This window comes from Octopus bimaculoides, chromosome 2 (assembly GCF_046866305.1).
Source record: "Octopus bimaculoides isolate indiv1 chromosome 2, ASM4686630v1, whole genome shotgun sequence".
In the NCBI taxonomy this organism is placed as follows: Eukaryota; Metazoa; Mollusca; class Cephalopoda; order Octopoda; family Octopodidae; genus Octopus; species Octopus bimaculoides.
This window is the reverse complement of record NC_142929.1, coordinates 7,848,543-7,867,338: the sequence shown is the minus strand read 5'-3', so window position 1 is coordinate 7,867,338 and position 18,796 is coordinate 7,848,543. Positions and strand designations below refer to the sequence as shown.

General features: G+C 34.0%; 1 protein-coding gene across 1 annotated transcript in view; it reads left to right on the top strand.

Moving 5' to 3' along the window:
• Positions 1–18,796, top strand: part of LOC106867629 (uncharacterized) — a 252,388-nt gene that overhangs the window by 72,373 nt on the left and 161,219 nt on the right. Inside the window, exons 39-48 of the mRNA XM_089340670.1 lie at positions 381–548; positions 1,400–1,479; positions 4,228–4,326; positions 5,565–5,727; positions 7,254–7,488; positions 7,864–8,005; positions 9,315–9,620; positions 10,861–11,028; positions 12,796–13,033; positions 17,226–17,478. Of these exons, the coding sequence (XP_089196796.1) occupies positions 381–548; positions 1,400–1,479; positions 4,228–4,326; positions 5,565–5,727; positions 7,254–7,488; positions 7,864–8,005; positions 9,315–9,620; positions 10,861–11,028; positions 12,796–13,033; positions 17,226–17,478 (1,852 nt within the window). The remainder of the gene's footprint in view (positions 1–380; positions 549–1,399; positions 1,480–4,227; positions 4,327–5,564; positions 5,728–7,253; positions 7,489–7,863; positions 8,006–9,314; positions 9,621–10,860; positions 11,029–12,795; positions 13,034–17,225; positions 17,479–18,796) is intronic.

Below are 18,796 nucleotides of genomic sequence, written 5' to 3'. Positions count from 1 at the left end.
TTTTAATTGCATTTATATTTACATCTAACGTTTAAAAATGTTTAAAAGTGTAAAGTAAAATGTCTTTTCTAACAGAGAACATGAAATTGGATAATCAGATAAAAATATTGGCGGTATTCACATTGTGAAATAATTAGATCATTAGTTAATCATTTTGTATACTTTCCTTACTTAGTTTTCCAATTGAGCATCTGAACCACATTAGCTTCATATTTGTATGTGGCATCAAAGTATTTTTAGCGAGCTTTTAGCCTGCTAATTTATTATTATACATATTATTTCATATAAATGTACTATAAATTTTTGTATGTTTAAATATGACATTTGTTTTAGAAATTCATTCAGAAAGATTTTTCTTTTTTTTCTTTTTTATTCCCCAGGTGTTGAAGTATCAAGACGCTATAATTATATAGCCATTCAATTTTCAACCATTCCAATAAATATATTAATGAATGAAAGACAGTATGTCCAAATTGTTCCATCAGATTCTCTTTTCAAAAGTTCTAAACTTAGAGGGTTATGCAGTAACTATGATGGTAATGAAAACAGTAAGTAAATTGCTTTTCACTCAGTGTTTTATGAATTATCCTCAATTAATATTATAATCAGAATTTACTGGTACAAATTGCATTTCGTTTTTTTTTTTGTATTTCTTTATTTAAATTTCTGGGTTGCATTCATGATCACATGATTGACCAAACTATTAAATATTGTTATACATCACTGGTCACAATGTGCTTTGCATTGTTTTAACTTTTGAATGATTCCACTCCATTGGTGAGACGAGAAAGCTAACATTTCCCTTGATCAGAAGGCTAGTCCATCATAGGGTTACATTTTTATAGCTGCTTGGACTGGAGCAACATGAAATGAAGTGTTTTGCCCATGAACACAATGCACCACTCAGTCCAGGAATTGAACTCACAATCGCTAGATTGTGAGTGCAACACACTAGCCACTAGGCTATGCATTTTTATTAGTAACATTGCTCTGAAAATAAACTGAGTTAACAATTTGTTATTTCAAAATTATGAATACAAAGTTAGTAGTTAAACAGATTAAATTGACATATTCTAAAATGTTATTTGCTTCATGGTTTCTTAAATAAAAGTTCCTGTCTAAAACATTGTTATATATTGTGATGGAGATTAGAATATTTTTACATTTCCATCAAGTTCTTCCAAAAGAAAAAAATGGAAAAAGCATTAAAGAATTATAGAATTCATAACTTAATAGAAACATAATCATATTTCTCAACTCATGTGTCTTTTGGTTTTTACTTGTTCAGAATCATTAAACTTTTAATGAAAAGATTCTCTTTGTAAATTCTAAATTTTATCCTTCCTTACATGTTTTTCTGTAATTTTCATCATATACAATTATTTGTATTCATTCTTAGATGACTTTTTCAATCGAGAAGGTGACATTTTAGCGAATTCAGAAGAATTTATTCAAGCATATATAACACCACCAAATAAAGTAGGTACTTCAATTGGTTTGCAAATAAATTTTTTGAAATTTAATATCTGTTTTAGTAAAAGTTACTTGATATCCAAAATTATAAAAAGAACACGGGTCTTTGAATATGAACATTTCTATTGGCTATTTGCAATGAAACAAAGAATTTTCTCTATTTCTATGGACAATTATACAAAAGATCACATTTTAACTTATAACATTTAAATACAAAGAAACAGGAAAAAAAGGTACATAAAGGTAACGATAAAAATCAGAAGGTAATGCTTTTGGTTAACAAACAAATTTATTCCTTGCTCACACATGAAGTAGTTGGCACAACAGAGATAAGCGTACAAGACAACAAGGTGTAGGAGGCATGAGTTAATTCCTTAATACAATCAAGATATTACCGGAGCTTTGCAGGTAAGCCCTCCCGATTGACGGGAATGCTGATATCTACGATACACAGACTGAACAATTATTAATGAATGGACACTTGATTCCTTCCCGATTATTAGGAAGGCTTACCTGCAAAGCTCTGGTAATATCTTGATTGCACTAGAATAAATTCTCAGGTTTGTTAACCTAAAGAGAACATTGTCTTGTGGTATTTTATTGTGCCTTTTATGCAAACATATATTTAAATGTTACTAGCCCTCTGACACGCATTCATTCAAATACGTACCCTGCATTAACCAACATCTCCTTTGCCACAGAAGGATACATCAAATAATTTAGCTTTGGCTACGTAATGCTTCAAGTAAAGATTGGAAGATCAGAATTGAAAAAACCTTTGATCATAGCACTATCTGACTAGTGCTCACCTGTGTTAAACAACAACAAACGAGGGCGATGATATAGCATTAGCAGGGCAGTCGAATTACTTCGCCCCAGTGTAGCAGCACATTGGTGCTGCATTCCTCTGCTCTTTAAAAGCTAGTGGAAGTCGTCATTTATATTCCTCTGCTGTTAGCTTTTAAAGAGCGGAGGAACGCAGCACCAATGTGCTGCTACGCTGGGGCGAAGTAATTCGACTGCCCTGCTAATGCTACAAAAGGAAGAAAAAATGTTGGGGAAAAACAGCAGGTCTAAAAGAAGGACCAGTGCATCAAGCCTTTGCTAGTCTTGCATAACTGGAGGGATTGATAGCATTAATGTAGCACTTAGACTGTCTGTTGCAATTTGGCAACTGCATAAATGATGAATAGAGTGACTGAACTTGGGTGGAGGTGGCATGAGACCATCCATCTCTGAGAAGTAGAGACAATAATGCCAGTGACTGAAAAGAAAAGGCAATGGGAAGAGGAGGTGTGAGTGATGAAGAGATGATGGAGTGTGTTTCTGGGTGGCTTCATGTCAATCACTTGAATAGTTTTTCTTTGACTGTTGTCCAGGATATCTATGTGTGTAACTAATTACCATGTAATAAGGAGTTACCAACATTATTTCGATCTTCAGTGAATTTAATTTAGATAATTCAAATTTATCTAAAATCAGGTAATTGAAATTTAGATAAATTTTAATTAGATTCAAATTTTGATAACTTTAATTATCAAAATTATTACTGATATTGCAAGTAAATTATTACTGATACTAAATTATTACTGATATTGCAAGTTATTTCATGAAAATAGCTTATCAGTTTACATTTATATCCTTCTTCATATACTGGCATATCTATATGTAATCTGATCTCCCAGTAATATTTAATATCAGTAGCCCCTCAAGAGATTGTTGATTAGCAATGACAAATGACCAAAACTATTGGCAATATGCTGTGCTTGAGTAGAAGATCCATCAAGCCAAGTAAAATCATAGTGTGGCAGATACTGGTGTCATGCAACTGGTACCAATGCTGGTGGCATGTAAAAGCACCCATTAAACGCTCGGAGTGGTTGGTGTTAGAAATGGCATCTGTAGAAACCATACCAAATCAGACTGGAGTCTGGTGCAGCCCCTCTGCTTGTTAGCCCTGGTCAAACTGTCCAACCCATGCCAGCTTGGACAACGTATGTTAAATGATGATGATGAATTGACCTAGATATTTATGAAAATTTAGTAAGCATTTATGATAAATATAATTGTTATATTTCGTTAAAGTTTTATCATCATCATCATCATCATCATCATCATCATCATCGTCATCTTTATGTTTTTACTTTATTTTTTCTCCATTTAATGTCTTTGAAACAAACATTTTGCCTGGGATTAAGAGGGATCTTTTTTCAATGATTGCTAAAGTAATAACTAATTGTGAATGAATAGATTCCTTAAAGGTGCTCAAAATTTCGGTGCTGTAGAAAGACTTAAGCTGCTGCTTCATCTTCAATGGAAGTTAAAAGCTAAAATAAGAACTAATTGGTCTTCATAATTTGTCTTTTCATTTAGACAGAATAAAAATGTGAAATATGACATTAATTACCTAAGATACTAGGGTGGCAAGCTGGCAGAATCGTTAGCACGCTGAGCAAAATGTTTAGCGGTGTTTCATCTGTCATTATGTTCTGAGTTCAAATTCCGCCGAGGTCCACTTTGCTTTCCATCCTTTCAGGATTGATGAAATAAGTACCTGGGATTGATGTAATCGACTAGCTCCCCCCACTCAATTTTCAAGACCTTGTGCCTAAAGCAGAAATAATTAATTACTTAAGATACTATTTTCTTCATTTTATACATCGTAAAAATAAAAGCCCTTCAGAATTATGAAAATATTTTTTTCTCTCATAAACTTTTTATGTAACTTTTAAGTCCTATTTTTTTCTTTTTCAGTGCAAAAATAACAGACTTTCAACATCACCTGATTACAGATATCCAGAAGCTAACAAAATTTGCCGTGTTGCCTTTACTTTCTATAATTGTGATCTTTCTGTAAGTTTATATTTTAAAAAAAATTAGTGTTACTCAGTTTCACTTCTAATCTCTTTGATTTATTTTCTTAAATATTACATTGTTTTTCGTAATGTTTCCATGAGACTTTTACTTTAGTTTCTATCATGATAGTTGTTATCATTACAATAATGTACCGAAGCAGACGTATTTGTGTCAATAGGTTGTATTTTGTTTTTTGTTTTTGTAATTTGTTTTACTATTGTACTGAAACTGAAATTGTAATTTAATCTTTGCCCAGTTTTTACAATATTGAGCAGAGATAATCAATACATCTGTATTGCAGTAACAATATTTGCAGATTTTTAAGGTGTGTTGGTAGAATCATTTGCATGTTGCACAAAAATGCTCAGTGGCTTTTCATCTGTCTTTATGTTCTGGGTTCAAATGCTGCCAAGGTTGACTTTGTCTTTTGTCCTTTCAGAGTCAATCAAATAAGTACCAGTTGAACACTGGGGTTAATGTAATAAACTTAGCCCCTTCCCTGAAATTGCTGGCCTTGTGCCATAATTTGAAACCAATATTTGCAGGTTTTAATACATTTGTTGGTAGCAAATTTTTGGTTTCCTTTGAAAAGTAATTAAAAATTCCTACTTTTTGTTACCCTCTTGATTTAAATGCTTTAGTTTTTCTTTCATTGTTACATTGCATATTATTCCTCAGAAATGATTAACTTCATGTTTATATTTTGAACCAAAAGTGATCAATTTTACTGTTTTAATAGATTCTGATTTTGTAAATAAACAGAGTAAAGGTTATTTGCCAGCATAATGCGGCAGTCCTGGTTGGGATGAATATTACTGTTATTTGGCCCCAGGAAACTGTTATATGCTATCAACAAATGTATTAAAATCTGCAAATATTGGTTTCAAATTTTGGCACAAAGCCAGCAGTTTCAGGGAAGAGCCTAAGTTGATTACATCAGCCCCTGGGGCTAAATAACAGTAACATTCGTCCCAAGCAGGACTAATGCATTATGATGGGAAATAATCTTTACTTTAGAGTACTGTGCCTGAATGTCCCTCGTTGAGAGGTTTAGAAATAATAATTTTTGTATTTAAATAAGCAGAAATTTACATAAAATTTGTTAATCATGAGTAAAACTACATTTTAAGAGCATTGAACATTTACTTTTCTTAATATTAATAACATTTTCTTATGTAATTTCTTTATTATCTGATACATTCTTATGTTTTGTTTCAAACAACCTGTCATTTTAGGAAAAGAAGCCAGTTTTAATAGACAATTGCTTCTCGATGATCCGTGCCTCTGATACTGCAGAAGAAGCTATGACAGCAGCATGTACAGCCGTTGAAAGTATTGCCCATCAGTGTTTTTTGAATGGAAATGATATTCCAAAGTGGAGAAAACAAAACATTTGTCGTATGTAATCCTTTCCTGTTTTGGTGTTTGTGTCACTCCCATTTTGATCTTTGTATTAAAACAACTTATAATTTATTTCATTATTTCTTGCACTGTTAAAAAATAGAAATCATTTTGGGTATGTACTTGCTAGGCAAGTGATATGACGTGAGACTAAAACTTTTGTAGCATGAAAGATACATATTAGCCATTAAAATCAATCAAAAACTGTTAACTTCACTTAAACATTTATTATTACATGTCAAAATTTGTATGAATATGATTTCATTGCATCTGAAATGCAGTCTTTGCATGATTTTGAACGACTAGGATGCATCTTCCATACTACGAAAAGAAGTCATTATTATCAAAAAAGAAAATATTGTTTATTGCTCAACTCTTACCATTACTAATAATTTCTGTTCATCTGAAATATTTTGTACAATGGACAGCTGAAAAGTTCATAGGCTACCCACTTTTGCACTGTTGATAAAGCTGGAACATCATATCCTAATGTAGCAACCATATCAGCATGAATGTCTTTGTAGTACTAAACCTTTTTTTCTGCAAGTACTTGATAATACCACGATGCCAAATTTTACCCATTTTCAACAAGGCAGGTCGCTATTAGTTAATTTTGAAGTCTTCTTTGAACAGTTTGATGTCAGTCTACCTGGAAATAAATGAATCAGTTATTAATAAGAACAGTTGAAATTAATGCATGCAAGATTTCATAGCTCTAGCATCAGTCCTTCATTTTCAGCCTATGAAATTTTTAGTCCACCATTGTACATCTAAAATGTATGTTTTTAAACCTTTATTCTATGGCATACTTAATTCTAATAATACAGTTCATTGGTCTTAGTTTCTTTTGCAGTTTTCTTAAAGTTTGTATTTCGTCAAACAGTTTCATTCTAGCTTATATTCAATTTTTGATCTCATCTCATTTTCTTTGTTCACTTGTGCCTTGAAGGGTCATAGGAGTAGAGTCCACAAGGATGCCTTCCATCAGGCCCTGTGAGAATCAACTATCTACAATTGATCTTGTTGGATCCCCTAGTGAGACCAACTAAGTACATGGATGTTATCCAACTATCTTCTTAGTGGTCTGCCACTTGGTCTCCTGTTAGTTGGCTTTTGTCCATTTTCATGAATGATGGAAAGTAAGAGGCTGGATTAAGTGCAAGAATTGCAGTATCTGGTTCAGTAATGCACCAGGTTCAGCATTCACTCATCTGAAGAAGGGTAGGTGTAAGAACCAAATTCGCTATCTTCAATTTGGTGTTTGTGCCTACCTTTATCTGTGATCAGGAATCTTGGGTAATGACCGAAAGAATACAATTGTGAATAAAAGCTGTAGAAATAGGGTTGCTCTGAAAGGTCTTTGGAGTAACATTTCTCAATAGGGGCTCTCCAAGTAGAGTCACTACCTCTTTGAATTGACAAATTACAACTTTGATACTACTGACATTCACTTTTTTTCAGAAAAAAATATATCAAGTAACATATTTAATTTTTCTCTAAAATGTATCTATTCTATTTATTAGCAATTACTTGCCCTGAAGGGTTTGAATTTGATGAATGCACTGCCCCCTGTCCTAGAACTTGTGGCAACACTGATGAAATTAGTGATTGTGATTTACCTTGTGTGGCTGCTTGCCGATGTCCTGTTGGAAAGTTTTATGAAAACGGCAAATGTATTAATAAGGAAGAATGCCCATGTGAATATGAAGGCAAGAAATTCGATGAGAATTCTACTGTTAAGATGGATTGCAACCTTTGGTATGTGACTAAAATCATTTGTTGAATTTAACTGATTAATTTTGAATCAAGTTTTTGGGGATTAATATAATTCAGATGGGCTTCAGCAGATCTGATGAAGTAGATTTTCAACCTAACTATAAGAATACTAGTGTGAAATTTAATGAATTAGACTAATCAATTTCCCCCAACAATAATAATTTGGCAGAGGCATCAAGTAGTTCTATGGATATAGTGAAATTATGTATAATATAATTGATAACTGATTTTTGGAATAATGTTTGTCATTTTCATAAGCTGTATTCATGTTCTTTAAAATTTCAAAGTCAAAATTTGCATTTGACTGCATATTGATAAAGAAATAACTTCATTTTATTTTTTTCCTTCATTCTATAGTGTTTGTGAATATGGTAAATGGGTGTGTGAAAAGCAAGAATGTCCTGGAACTTGTACAATACTTGGTCGCAATAGTATTAAAACTTTTGATAATTTGGATTACACAATCGAACCAGTTTCTTGTCGATATACACTAGTGCAAGTAAGATAATTATTTTCTTTTGTTTTTTTTTTATATATAGACATTCATCATCACTTAGCTGATTAATGTTCTTTTAAGTTTGATAAAAACTTAGCCACTAAATTTAATAAACTGAATTATTTACAGATTAAATAGGTTGGCAAAAACTAATCTTTTGCTTGCATTAAAGTTGAAAAAGTAATCTTTCTAGCATTTTCAGTAAAATTCTATTGTTACATATTTATGGTAAAAATTTGAGAAAAGCTATTTTTTTAATTATCTTTTATCTTTTACTTGTTTCATTTATTAGACTGTGGCCATGATGGGGCAGTACCTTGAAAAATTTTTAGTTGAATGAACCAACCCCAGTACTAACTTTCTTTTAAGTCTGTTATTTATTCTATTGGTTCACTTTTGCTGAACTGCTAGGTTATGGATTTGTACACACACCATCACTGGTTGTTAAGTGGTGGTGGAGGACATACGCACACATATACAACAGGATTCTTTCAGTTTCTGCCTACCAAATCCACTCACAAAGCTTTGGTTGGCCTGAGGCTATAGTAGGAGATACTTAGCCAAGAAGCTGGAACCATATAGTGAAGTGAATTTCTCACCACAGATCCACACCTCATCATCATCATTTAATATCCGTTGTCCATGCTGGCATAGGTTGGATGGTTTGATCAGGACTAGCAAGCTGGAAGGCTGCACCAGATTCCAGTCTGATTTGGCATGGTTTCTATGGCTGGATGCCCTTCCCAATGCCAACCACTCTGAGAGTATAATAGATGCTTTTACGTGCCACTGTCATGTGTGCCATTTATGTGACACTGGCATTGGCCACAACTGTGGTTTTACTTGACTTAATGGGTCTTCTTCTCAAGCATGGCATGATGCCAAATGGCCTATAATGTATGTATGTAAATACATACATGCATATATGTGTGTGTGTTTGTGTGTGCATGTGTGTGTATGTGTGTGTGATGTGATTCTTTCAGTTTCTGCTTACCAAATCCACTCAGAAGGCCTTGATTGGTTTGTGGCTATAACAAAAGACTTGCCCAAGTGGGTGAGTGGTTGGTGTTAAGAATGGTATTCTGCTGTAGAAACCATGCTAAAGCAGACATTGAAGAATTAGACAAACCATTCATCATGAGAACATGTACCACCACTTCTGCTGGTGACCAGATTAAGAGAACATTATTAGGCTAATTAATTGTATCTGATGCATTAATACATTGATTCAGTGTAGAAAATTTAGTATAAAACTAAACTCTGAAAGTTACCAAATTAATTAATTATTATTGATGTATTTCTGTCGTTTTAGAGTAAATCAACTTCACTGGAGTTGAAAATATCTCTGGAATTTGGTCCATGCAGCAGCCCATATCTTTATGAATTTAATTGTTCAACTGGCCTCAAAATTGAAACTGCAAATCTCTTTGCAAAAATCACTAAGAAAGGATTTTTTGTCAATGGCAACTATAGATCAGATAACAGTTTTTTCAGTAAAGAAATTATTATAAAACAGGCATCGTCTTTGTTTTATGTGGTGGATGGACTGGATTTCCGTATTTTACATTATGCTGGTGCCCAAACTTATATTACTCTGAAGTCAAATTATCGAGGTTTGGTACGAAACCACTTTTTGTTTTGGAGCATATAAAAATGTAAATGTAAAATGATGTAGAAATTGTTTTAATATAATATTTTGTTTTAAAAATCTTATGCATCCAATGCCATACCTCCTCCTCCTCCTCATTGTCCTTCCCCTTCTCCTTGTCATCCTCCTACTTCTCCCCTCGTCGCCTCCTCCTCCTCCTCTTCTCTTTCATGCAAATGTCAGCCATGACTTGTGATAAGATTTGTGAATTGAATTTGTTATCTTTGAAAGTATTGAAATAAGTTAGTACAAAAACAAAAATGAGTAACTCCAGAAATTTTGATGGTATACTAATTTTAACATATATGTGAGTAAACTATTATTCTTCAGGCAGCTTTTTAATTTTAATATAAAATCTTTAAAGAAACAATGTGCTATTATTTTGAATATACATTAATCATAAAAAATTGTTTTAAGATATTCTGACTTTCTGATGTTTCTTAATGCCTTTTATTAATTAGTGAAATTCTAAAATAGTTTTCAGAAAGCTTATTAAATCTTATTTAAATAAGCATATATTGCAAAGAAAAAAATTGTTACAGAAAAATGAAACAAAATCTTTTCTACAATTTCATTTCAGAAGTAAATTAAACTTTTTACTGCTTGGTATTATTATTTACATTTTTATATGTTAATTTTACTATGTAGACCTTTTAGATAATATTTGAGATTAAATAAGTTGCTTTCCTGCTTTGAGCAGTCATGGCTCTGGTGTTACAAACATGTGATCAGAACATTACAGAAAAGAATTGCAAGATGGATTCTTGAAGCTGAGTCAACTGGCAGGAAACCTAAGGGTAAACCAAGAATGAGATGGTTGGATAACATCCACAGTCTCAGTTTGGTCGTGTTTGGAGATCCTGGTGGGAAGCATAATGATAGCTGCTTCTGCTATGGAAGAGGTGCCTGAGGATTTTATCCCCACAACCTTCCTAGGAATAGTGGGTAGAGAAGATGGGTGGATGGAATTAAATAAAAAAGTAGAGTATTAATATCTGTGAGGGTTCATATTTCATGCATTATTTTGAGATAGAATTGGATAAAAACCTTTAATTTACAACTAAAATTTAGCTTAGACAACCACTTGTGTTCTTTTAACAGATATTAAAGCTTTCAGCTAAACAGAATATATTTGCTTTTTTTATTTTTCTTGGTCTAATTTGTGACTTTTGAGGTTTATTGATTAAATAATATTAACTTTACATGACAGGTTGAAGGTCTCTGTGGCAATTTTGATTCTAATATCAACAATGAACTTGTTAGCCGAACTGGTTTGCTTGTTCATAAAACAAAATTTGCTCAAGAATTTATTGCTTTCTCTTGCTTTGCTCCACAAAGAGATGATGTGGAGTCCGAACCCTGTGAAGTTAATATAAATGTAAGTTATTATTTATGTAAACATAAATTGAAATTATATTACTTTTAGTAATGATATGATCATAGTTCATCATCATCATCATGTAATGTTCATTTTCCATGCTGGCATGGGTTGGATGATTTGACAGGAGCTGGCAAGGCTGGAGGGCTGCACCTGGTTCCACTCACCTGTTTTGACATGGTTTCTATGGCTGGATGTCCTTCCTGATGCCAACCACTTTACAAAGTGTACTGGGTGTTTTGTTTGTGGTACCAGCATGGGTACTTTTTATATGGCGCTAGCATGGGTGCCTTTACATATGGTGCTAGCTCCTGTGAGGTCACCAAGTAGAGGGCCTCTCAGCGGACAGAGGAAGAGGAACCAAGAGAAGTGGCTGTGTGCCAGGTGGTAGGTTGGAGTATCAGATTACAGCCAGTTGTCATTCAATAATGAGTATAGCTTTGTAGTATGTACTTTGTTTTTACTATTTCAAGTTTCTAGTTAACTACACACAGACATAAATACCCTTTCAGGTATCTCACCCTTAAGAAGAATTTTAGTTGATTGAATTGACCCCAGTACTTATATTTTTATAAAGCATGGTACTTATTGTTTTGGTCTTCTTTACCAAACGACTAAGTTACGGGGGACATAAATACACCAACTGGTTGTCAAGTGGTGCTGGTGGAAAAGAGATACATAGATACAAAGATACACACATATATATATATATATATATATATATATATACAATGGGCTTCTTCCAGTTTCTGTCTACCAAATCCACTCACAAGGCTTTGGTTGGCCTAAGGCTATAGTTGAAGACACTTGCCCAATATGCCATGCAAGATGATTGAACCCAGTACCATGTGATTGGGAAGCAAACTTCTTACCACATAGCCATGTCTTAAAAAGAGAGAGAGAGTGAGAGAGCTGCAGTAGCATCTAGCTAGTACTCATTACAGCTCATTAAATAGGGTCAGCATGAAGTGAAGTAACTTGTTCAAGAATACAATGTGCTGCTTGGTCCAGAAATGAACCCACAACCTTATGATTATGAGATAAATATCTTAACCACTTGCCTCCACTTTTATATCAAACCCAAAGGTAAATTAGTGAAATTATTTTCTTAAAACTTTAAGAGCTCTGTATAAGGATACTTCAAGATCTTCCGGCAAGGCTAATTATGCATCATGGAATTTCTTTACTAATGTCATAGCTGATATATTGGTAACATAAATATAATATTTAGTATTTCAAAATCTAATATGAAGAATTGGAAGCAGAAGCATAGCTGACATTCTGCAAACAACTAAAAAACTGCGTATGTATTCATGATGTGGCTTTACATGGAAAGGCAGTGTTCGGAACTCTCTCATACTAGAGAAAACCAAGCATATTAAATTAGTTAGCCTCATTTTTGATATTTTCAATATCATTAATCCCAATAATACATCTATCATAACTATAATAATACTTTTATCTTAACTTTTTATTTTTTTGATAAAAATGAGTATTGTATGTTTTCTTTTTTCATAACTGTATACTTACTTTTGCACCACTCTGTATACATGCAAATACTTTTTACCACTCAAGTTATTAATGTAGCTAACGTATTTAACAAAGTAATTATGTTTTAATGAGACTTGGTTTATTGAGAACATTTTGTTACAGATATGAGAATTTTCACTTTTTTTTTAATTATAATATTTTTAATTTTATTAAAACTTTTATTAAAGTCAAAATTTTAAATTCAAATGTAAAGTTATTCAAATTTATATATTTCAGAATGAAGATGAAGCTAAAAAGTACTGCTCTTATATTCCATTCAGCAAGCAATTTCAATACTGCTTTGAAATTGTTCCATACCAAAAATATTATGACCAATGTATGCGAGATATGTGTGTTAGTGAAATATTTAATCCAAATGCAATGTGTGTTGCACTTCAAGCTTATGCCAAAGCATGTGCTGACAATGGTGCCATTATTAACTGGCGTGAAAACTCTACATTAAATGAAGTTTGCTGTGAGTTGGTTTAATTTCTTAACCTTAGTTTCCATTATCTTAGTCTGGAATTACTACAATATGTTTAAAAAAATATGTCAGAATTATTCTTTACTTTCTTATTACTATTAGGGGAATATGGAGATATTACAGCAATTTTCTATCATTTGCAGTAATTATGAGAAACATTGACTGTCAGTTGAGAAAGCTATTTGATATTAAAAGTATTAGTAGAGGTGGACAAGATGAATGACTGCTGGTTACAAGAAAATAAATGTAATTTGGGGATGCGGAATTTACGCACATTAGAAATAGACCCAGGAATAATTGGGAAGAAATGGATGAACCAGTTATGAAAACATTAGTAAATAGATAAAATTAAAGGGCTTACCTGTAGGTTTCAACAACAAACATTCCAATTGTGCTATTAGTAGAAATACCTTCATTCAACCTCTTAGCATTTAAGCTGTCCCAAATATTCTACGTTTTTGGTTTAAACCAGCCAGATATAGCCTCTCACACCTGTCCTACAATGACATTCAGAAAAATAAATTGTGACATCATTGAAATCTCAGAGTTACAACATAATGCATGATTAATTCAAAACAATGTAAATAAACATTTGATTTGATAGAGTAATCTGAATGCTAAAAGATTAATTTTAATATAAAAAATGAGTGAGCATCACCTTGCCTGCTGGGGGTTGGACATGAGCCTTCTTTGGAGGTGGTGAGTTATCATGCTTCCATTGCTTTGACTGGATTTTAGTCTCAGGATCATAGTGATGAACCCATGTTTCACCCTGTGTGATAAGTCTGCTGAAAAAGTCGTCCTCATTTTCTTGGCACATTGCCAAAAGAGCCTGGGAACAATTGACTTATTCCTGTTTCTGGAAAGGATTGCATGATAGATTCCCTAGAATCCATCATGCAAACAACTTCCACATGTGCAAATGGTCGTGAATGACGTTTTTCACCAATCCTACATTTGTCTTCACTTCTTGGGCTAGTTGCCAAGTAGCCATGTGGCGATCCTCCAAAATGGTGGCTTCTACTTTATGGATGGTGTTGTCATCAATGGCGGAATGTGGCCGTCCAGGAATAGGAGCAATTTCCACCAATGTCCAACCACATTTGACATGGTGATGCCAGTACTTGACTATGTCATATGATGGTGCATTGTCACCATGAACTTTCATCTCATCAAAAGTCTCTTTTGGTGTATGACCTTTCAAGTATAAGAACTTGATCACTGGTCTGCATTCAACAGCCTCCAATATAATACTGTAGTCCACTTCAGCAGCCATAAAAGACAAGCGAATACTAATGGAAAACTACAATTTACAATGTGACATGTAGAGATATGTATGATTATACCAGTACAAGTTCTGTTTCCTGTAATAACCGGAAGTGGGTTAGGGGAAATCTTTGGTGAACACCCTTTGATATATATATAATATAAATATATGTTAAAGGAAATGAGACAACAGAGCCAAGGCTATGTGGAATTTTCAAGACATTTATAAAGAGAAAGTTAGTCTTACAGCTGTTTCTGGGATATTAGGGATATCCCTTCATCAAAGACGATGTGAGATGGTTAAATGGAAGGAAAAAGTAGAGTTCAGTATAAGGAGTTATTTTGGAAAAGGATGGAAATAAGAAGTATAAAGGGAAATAAGAGAATAAAAGTAAAAATAAAAAATATATGTAGGATGTCATAGTTGCAATTCCATTATTCAAGGAAAGTGGTGTGTAGAAGTGGTAGAAATGCTTTATGTCCATGTATCTAAATTCCATAAGAGTTCATATTTTGTCATTACAAATGGAGAGTGTGGAGACGTAGATTCCATGTGCTGTTCATTCAAAGGGGTCTTGTGGTGTGTAAATACATGTATTTCTTTTATTTCTTTTACCTGTTTCAGTCATTTGACTGCAGCCATGCTGAAGCACCACCTTTAGTCAAACAAATCGACCCCCAAGACTTATTCTTTGTAAGTCCAGTACTTATTCTATTAGTCTCTTTTGTGACAGGCTTCTTTTAGTTTCTGTCTACCAAATCCACTCACAAGGCTTTGGTCAGCTCCTGACTATAATAAAAGACACTTGTCCAAGGTTCCACACAGTGGAACTGAACCTAGAACCATGTGGTTGGGAAGCAAACTTTTTAGCACATAGCAAGGGTACATTGCTTAAGGTTTTGCATTCATGTTTAAGGTGTTGCATTCATGATAGCTAGATTGTGATTTCAATTCCTAGACTGCATTGTGCATTGTGTTCTTGAGCAAAATACTTCGTCTCATATTGATCTGCAATCACTTTGACACCTGATGCATGATACACCGTGCACTTGTTCAGACTACATCGATTTGATGGAGAGAGCAAGTTAATGTGTGGCATAAACGTTTCATCACTATAAACAAATAATTTGTGCAGGTCGTTTGGTGAAAGCTGAACGCTCATATGTTGTCTTCGACAGGAGTGTCCAGCATATATACACAGATATATATATATTTATTTAGTTGTATAAGTGACCATAAGTCAGGGGGACTGTTAGTAGAGTGGGTACACTATCCTAATTTTACAGTATTAAGTATCCATCATGGCTGGTCTTACCAATCGGTTTTGCGCAAAAAAATACAATGGAGTGTTAGGCAACAAACCAATTATATAAATATGCTCATCAGAGGTAGCCAACATGGAAGGGAAGATGGTGACTGCTCTCCTTGTGAGTGGATTAGAAAGCTGTCGTATATATACATATATATATATATACAAATATATCACAGTACTGGTTGGTATATCATATGCTGTTACACATCACTGGTCACAATGTACTTCCAATTCTGTCGTGATTGCGCCATTCTTTTCTATCTTAGTCTAAATTGCTTAACGAAATCTTCTTCCCATCTTTATGGAGGCCTTCCAAGTGGTCTTTTCTAATCTCTTGGATGCCATTGATCAGCTGTATGGCCCATCTGTAAGCTTTGATTGTTGGAACTTGTGTTTTTGGTATTCTGTGATCGTTTACTCTGCTCCATTCTTGAATTACCTCATTTCAAATATGCTCTTGTAATGATATTTCTAGCATGGATCTTTCCATGGCCTTTTGTGCCCTAGCCAATTGATGTTCTATCCTCTTTGTAGTATCTCATGTCTCACTTGTATATGAGGGCACAGGTAGGGCTGAGTTATTGAAATGCGTGGTACAAATGGTATTGCCTGTCTTTGTTTTGATCAAATCCTTTGTTGAGTTAAATGTCTTCCACCCTACCCTTATTGCCTTTGAGATTTCCCCACATCCATATCTCAGCATCTATCCATTGTGTACCCTAACAAGACCTAATCCTTTATCTTCTCATGTGTGTGTGTGTATGTGTGTGTCTGTGTTTGTGTGTATGTGTGTGTCTGTGTTTGTGTGTATGTGTGTGTGTGTGTGTGTGTGTTTGTGTACATGTGTGTGTGTTTGTGTACATGTGTGTGCATGTGTGTGTGTGTGTGTGTGTGTGTGCGTGTGTGAAGGGACATGGCTCAGTGGTTTGAGCATTGGGCTCACAATCATGAAGTGGTGAGTTCAATTCCTGGGCCAGGCTGTGTTGTGTTCTTGAGCAAGACACTTTATTTCATGTTGCTCCAGTTCACTCAGCTGTAGAAACGAGTTGTGACATCACTGGTGTCAAGCCGTATCGCCAAGAGCATCGGTGGCATGGAGAGAGGAGACTGGTATGCATGGGGGACTGCTGGTCTTCCATAAAAACAACCTTTCCCGGACTTGTGCCTCGGAGGGTAACTTTCTAGGTGCAATCCCATGGTCATTCATGACCAAAGTGGGTCTTTACACACACACACACACACACACACACACACATACACACACACACACACACACACACACACACACACACACACACACATATTTGTGTGTAGATTGTATGTACGTGTGTTTGCATGCATTGTAATGTTTGTGTTTATCTCTCATTGCTTGACAGTTGTTATGTTTTTTTATGTCCTAGTGACTTAGCTGTTTGATATAAAAGAATGACGGAATATGTGACAGACTTAAAATGAATATTGGGGTTGATTTGATTGACTAAATCTCTTCAAAGTGTTGCTCCAGTATGGCTACAGCTGAAGCAAGTAAAAGAGTTCAAGTGATATAGCATGAAATTATTTATATTGTTAAAATATTTTTATTGTTTTTCATTGTCTTTATTCAGCTTTGGAATGCCCTGTTGGAAGTGGGCAAATATACACAGAATGTGGTTCCTTATGTGAGACAACTTGCCATGAATTATCTCAGCCGCTCACAGATTGTAACTCAGAATGTGTCTTTGGTTGTCGTTGTCCGAATGGAACATTACTTAATAACCAGAAGAAATGTGTTAAAATTGAATACTGCACCTGCTTTGATAAATACACACAGCTGCATTATGATGCTGGGACATCTTTGCGGAGAAAGGGAGATGATTGGTAATTTGGTTTTATTTTTTAAAGTTTAAGACTAATTATTGATAAAAGTAGTATATTTTAGACATGGTTGATAAAGGTAAGCAACAGTAACATCGTCCTTTATAGGAGCACCACATTCTGTTGGCAAATAAACATTACTCATTAAAAAACATCTTGATTGATATTGGGGTACATTTAACAAGATAGCTGAAGCAGAGACTATTGAGGTAATGATAAAAAATAAAAAAACTCTGTCAATGACTGAGGATTAGGAGAATTAATAATCAGACAAATTCATTTCTTTTAAAATTCAATCAAAATGTGTGTGTGTGTGTGTGTGTGTGTGTGTGTGTGTGCCTGTGGTTTCTCAGATATCAGTGAAATACTTTTTGGTAGTTCAGTTTGGGCTGTAGAATCAACAAATGATTGGTTGGTTTTATAAAATTACAACTGAACAAATATCTTCTTGAATCAATATTACTTTCAATGGCAAGGTGACGTACTGGTAGATTTTGCCTGTTTTTATGTTCAAAGATCAAATCCTGCTGAGATTGTCTTTGCCTTTCATCCTTTTGTGGTCGGGAAAATAAGTACCAGTTGAACTCTGGGGTAGATGTAATTAACTTACTACCTTCCTCTAAAATTGCTGGCCTTGTACCAAAATTTGAAACCAATATTACTTGAAATAGTTTTTCAAGGAGTGAAATGGATGCCAGTAAGGTTTTCAATATGGCCAGAACATACATTTTCTTGTGTGTTAGGGTTGTTAACCCTTTCGTTATCAAACCGGCTCTGGCTCTGGGTACAAATGTCTTGTTTTCATAAGTTTTGAATTAAAATCTTCCACCAAACTTTAGTCACAATTTATGTTCCGAACACTAGCTTAATGATAACTAAGTTATTTTACTAAATTATAGCTATGTACATGGAAGAAGGCTTGTTGATAGATGATGTTAACACATGACAACATCTGTAGATTAAGCATAAGAATATAGATGGTCATTAAAGACTGGAAAATTGATAAATAATTAAATGTAAGTGGAGGTGGCCGCAAAATAGTATGGGGAAAATTTTAAACATCTTGACTGGTAGAGTTTGTGTTTTATACCTAATCATCATTTTTTACTCTTAAACTTGAAGAATGGGGAAGAAACAGAAAGTGAACCGTTGTTATCTCTCTATTTTGGGAGCCAAGTTCAATGCAGTTGGAGTCTTTCAAAGAACTTTATTTATTAGCAAGCAGCATCTATAATAGTAGGAAGAAACAAACTTTAACAAGAGCCAACCTGAATATATCCTAGGGTCTTAAATCTAGGTTTAAACTGCTTATTATCTTTGG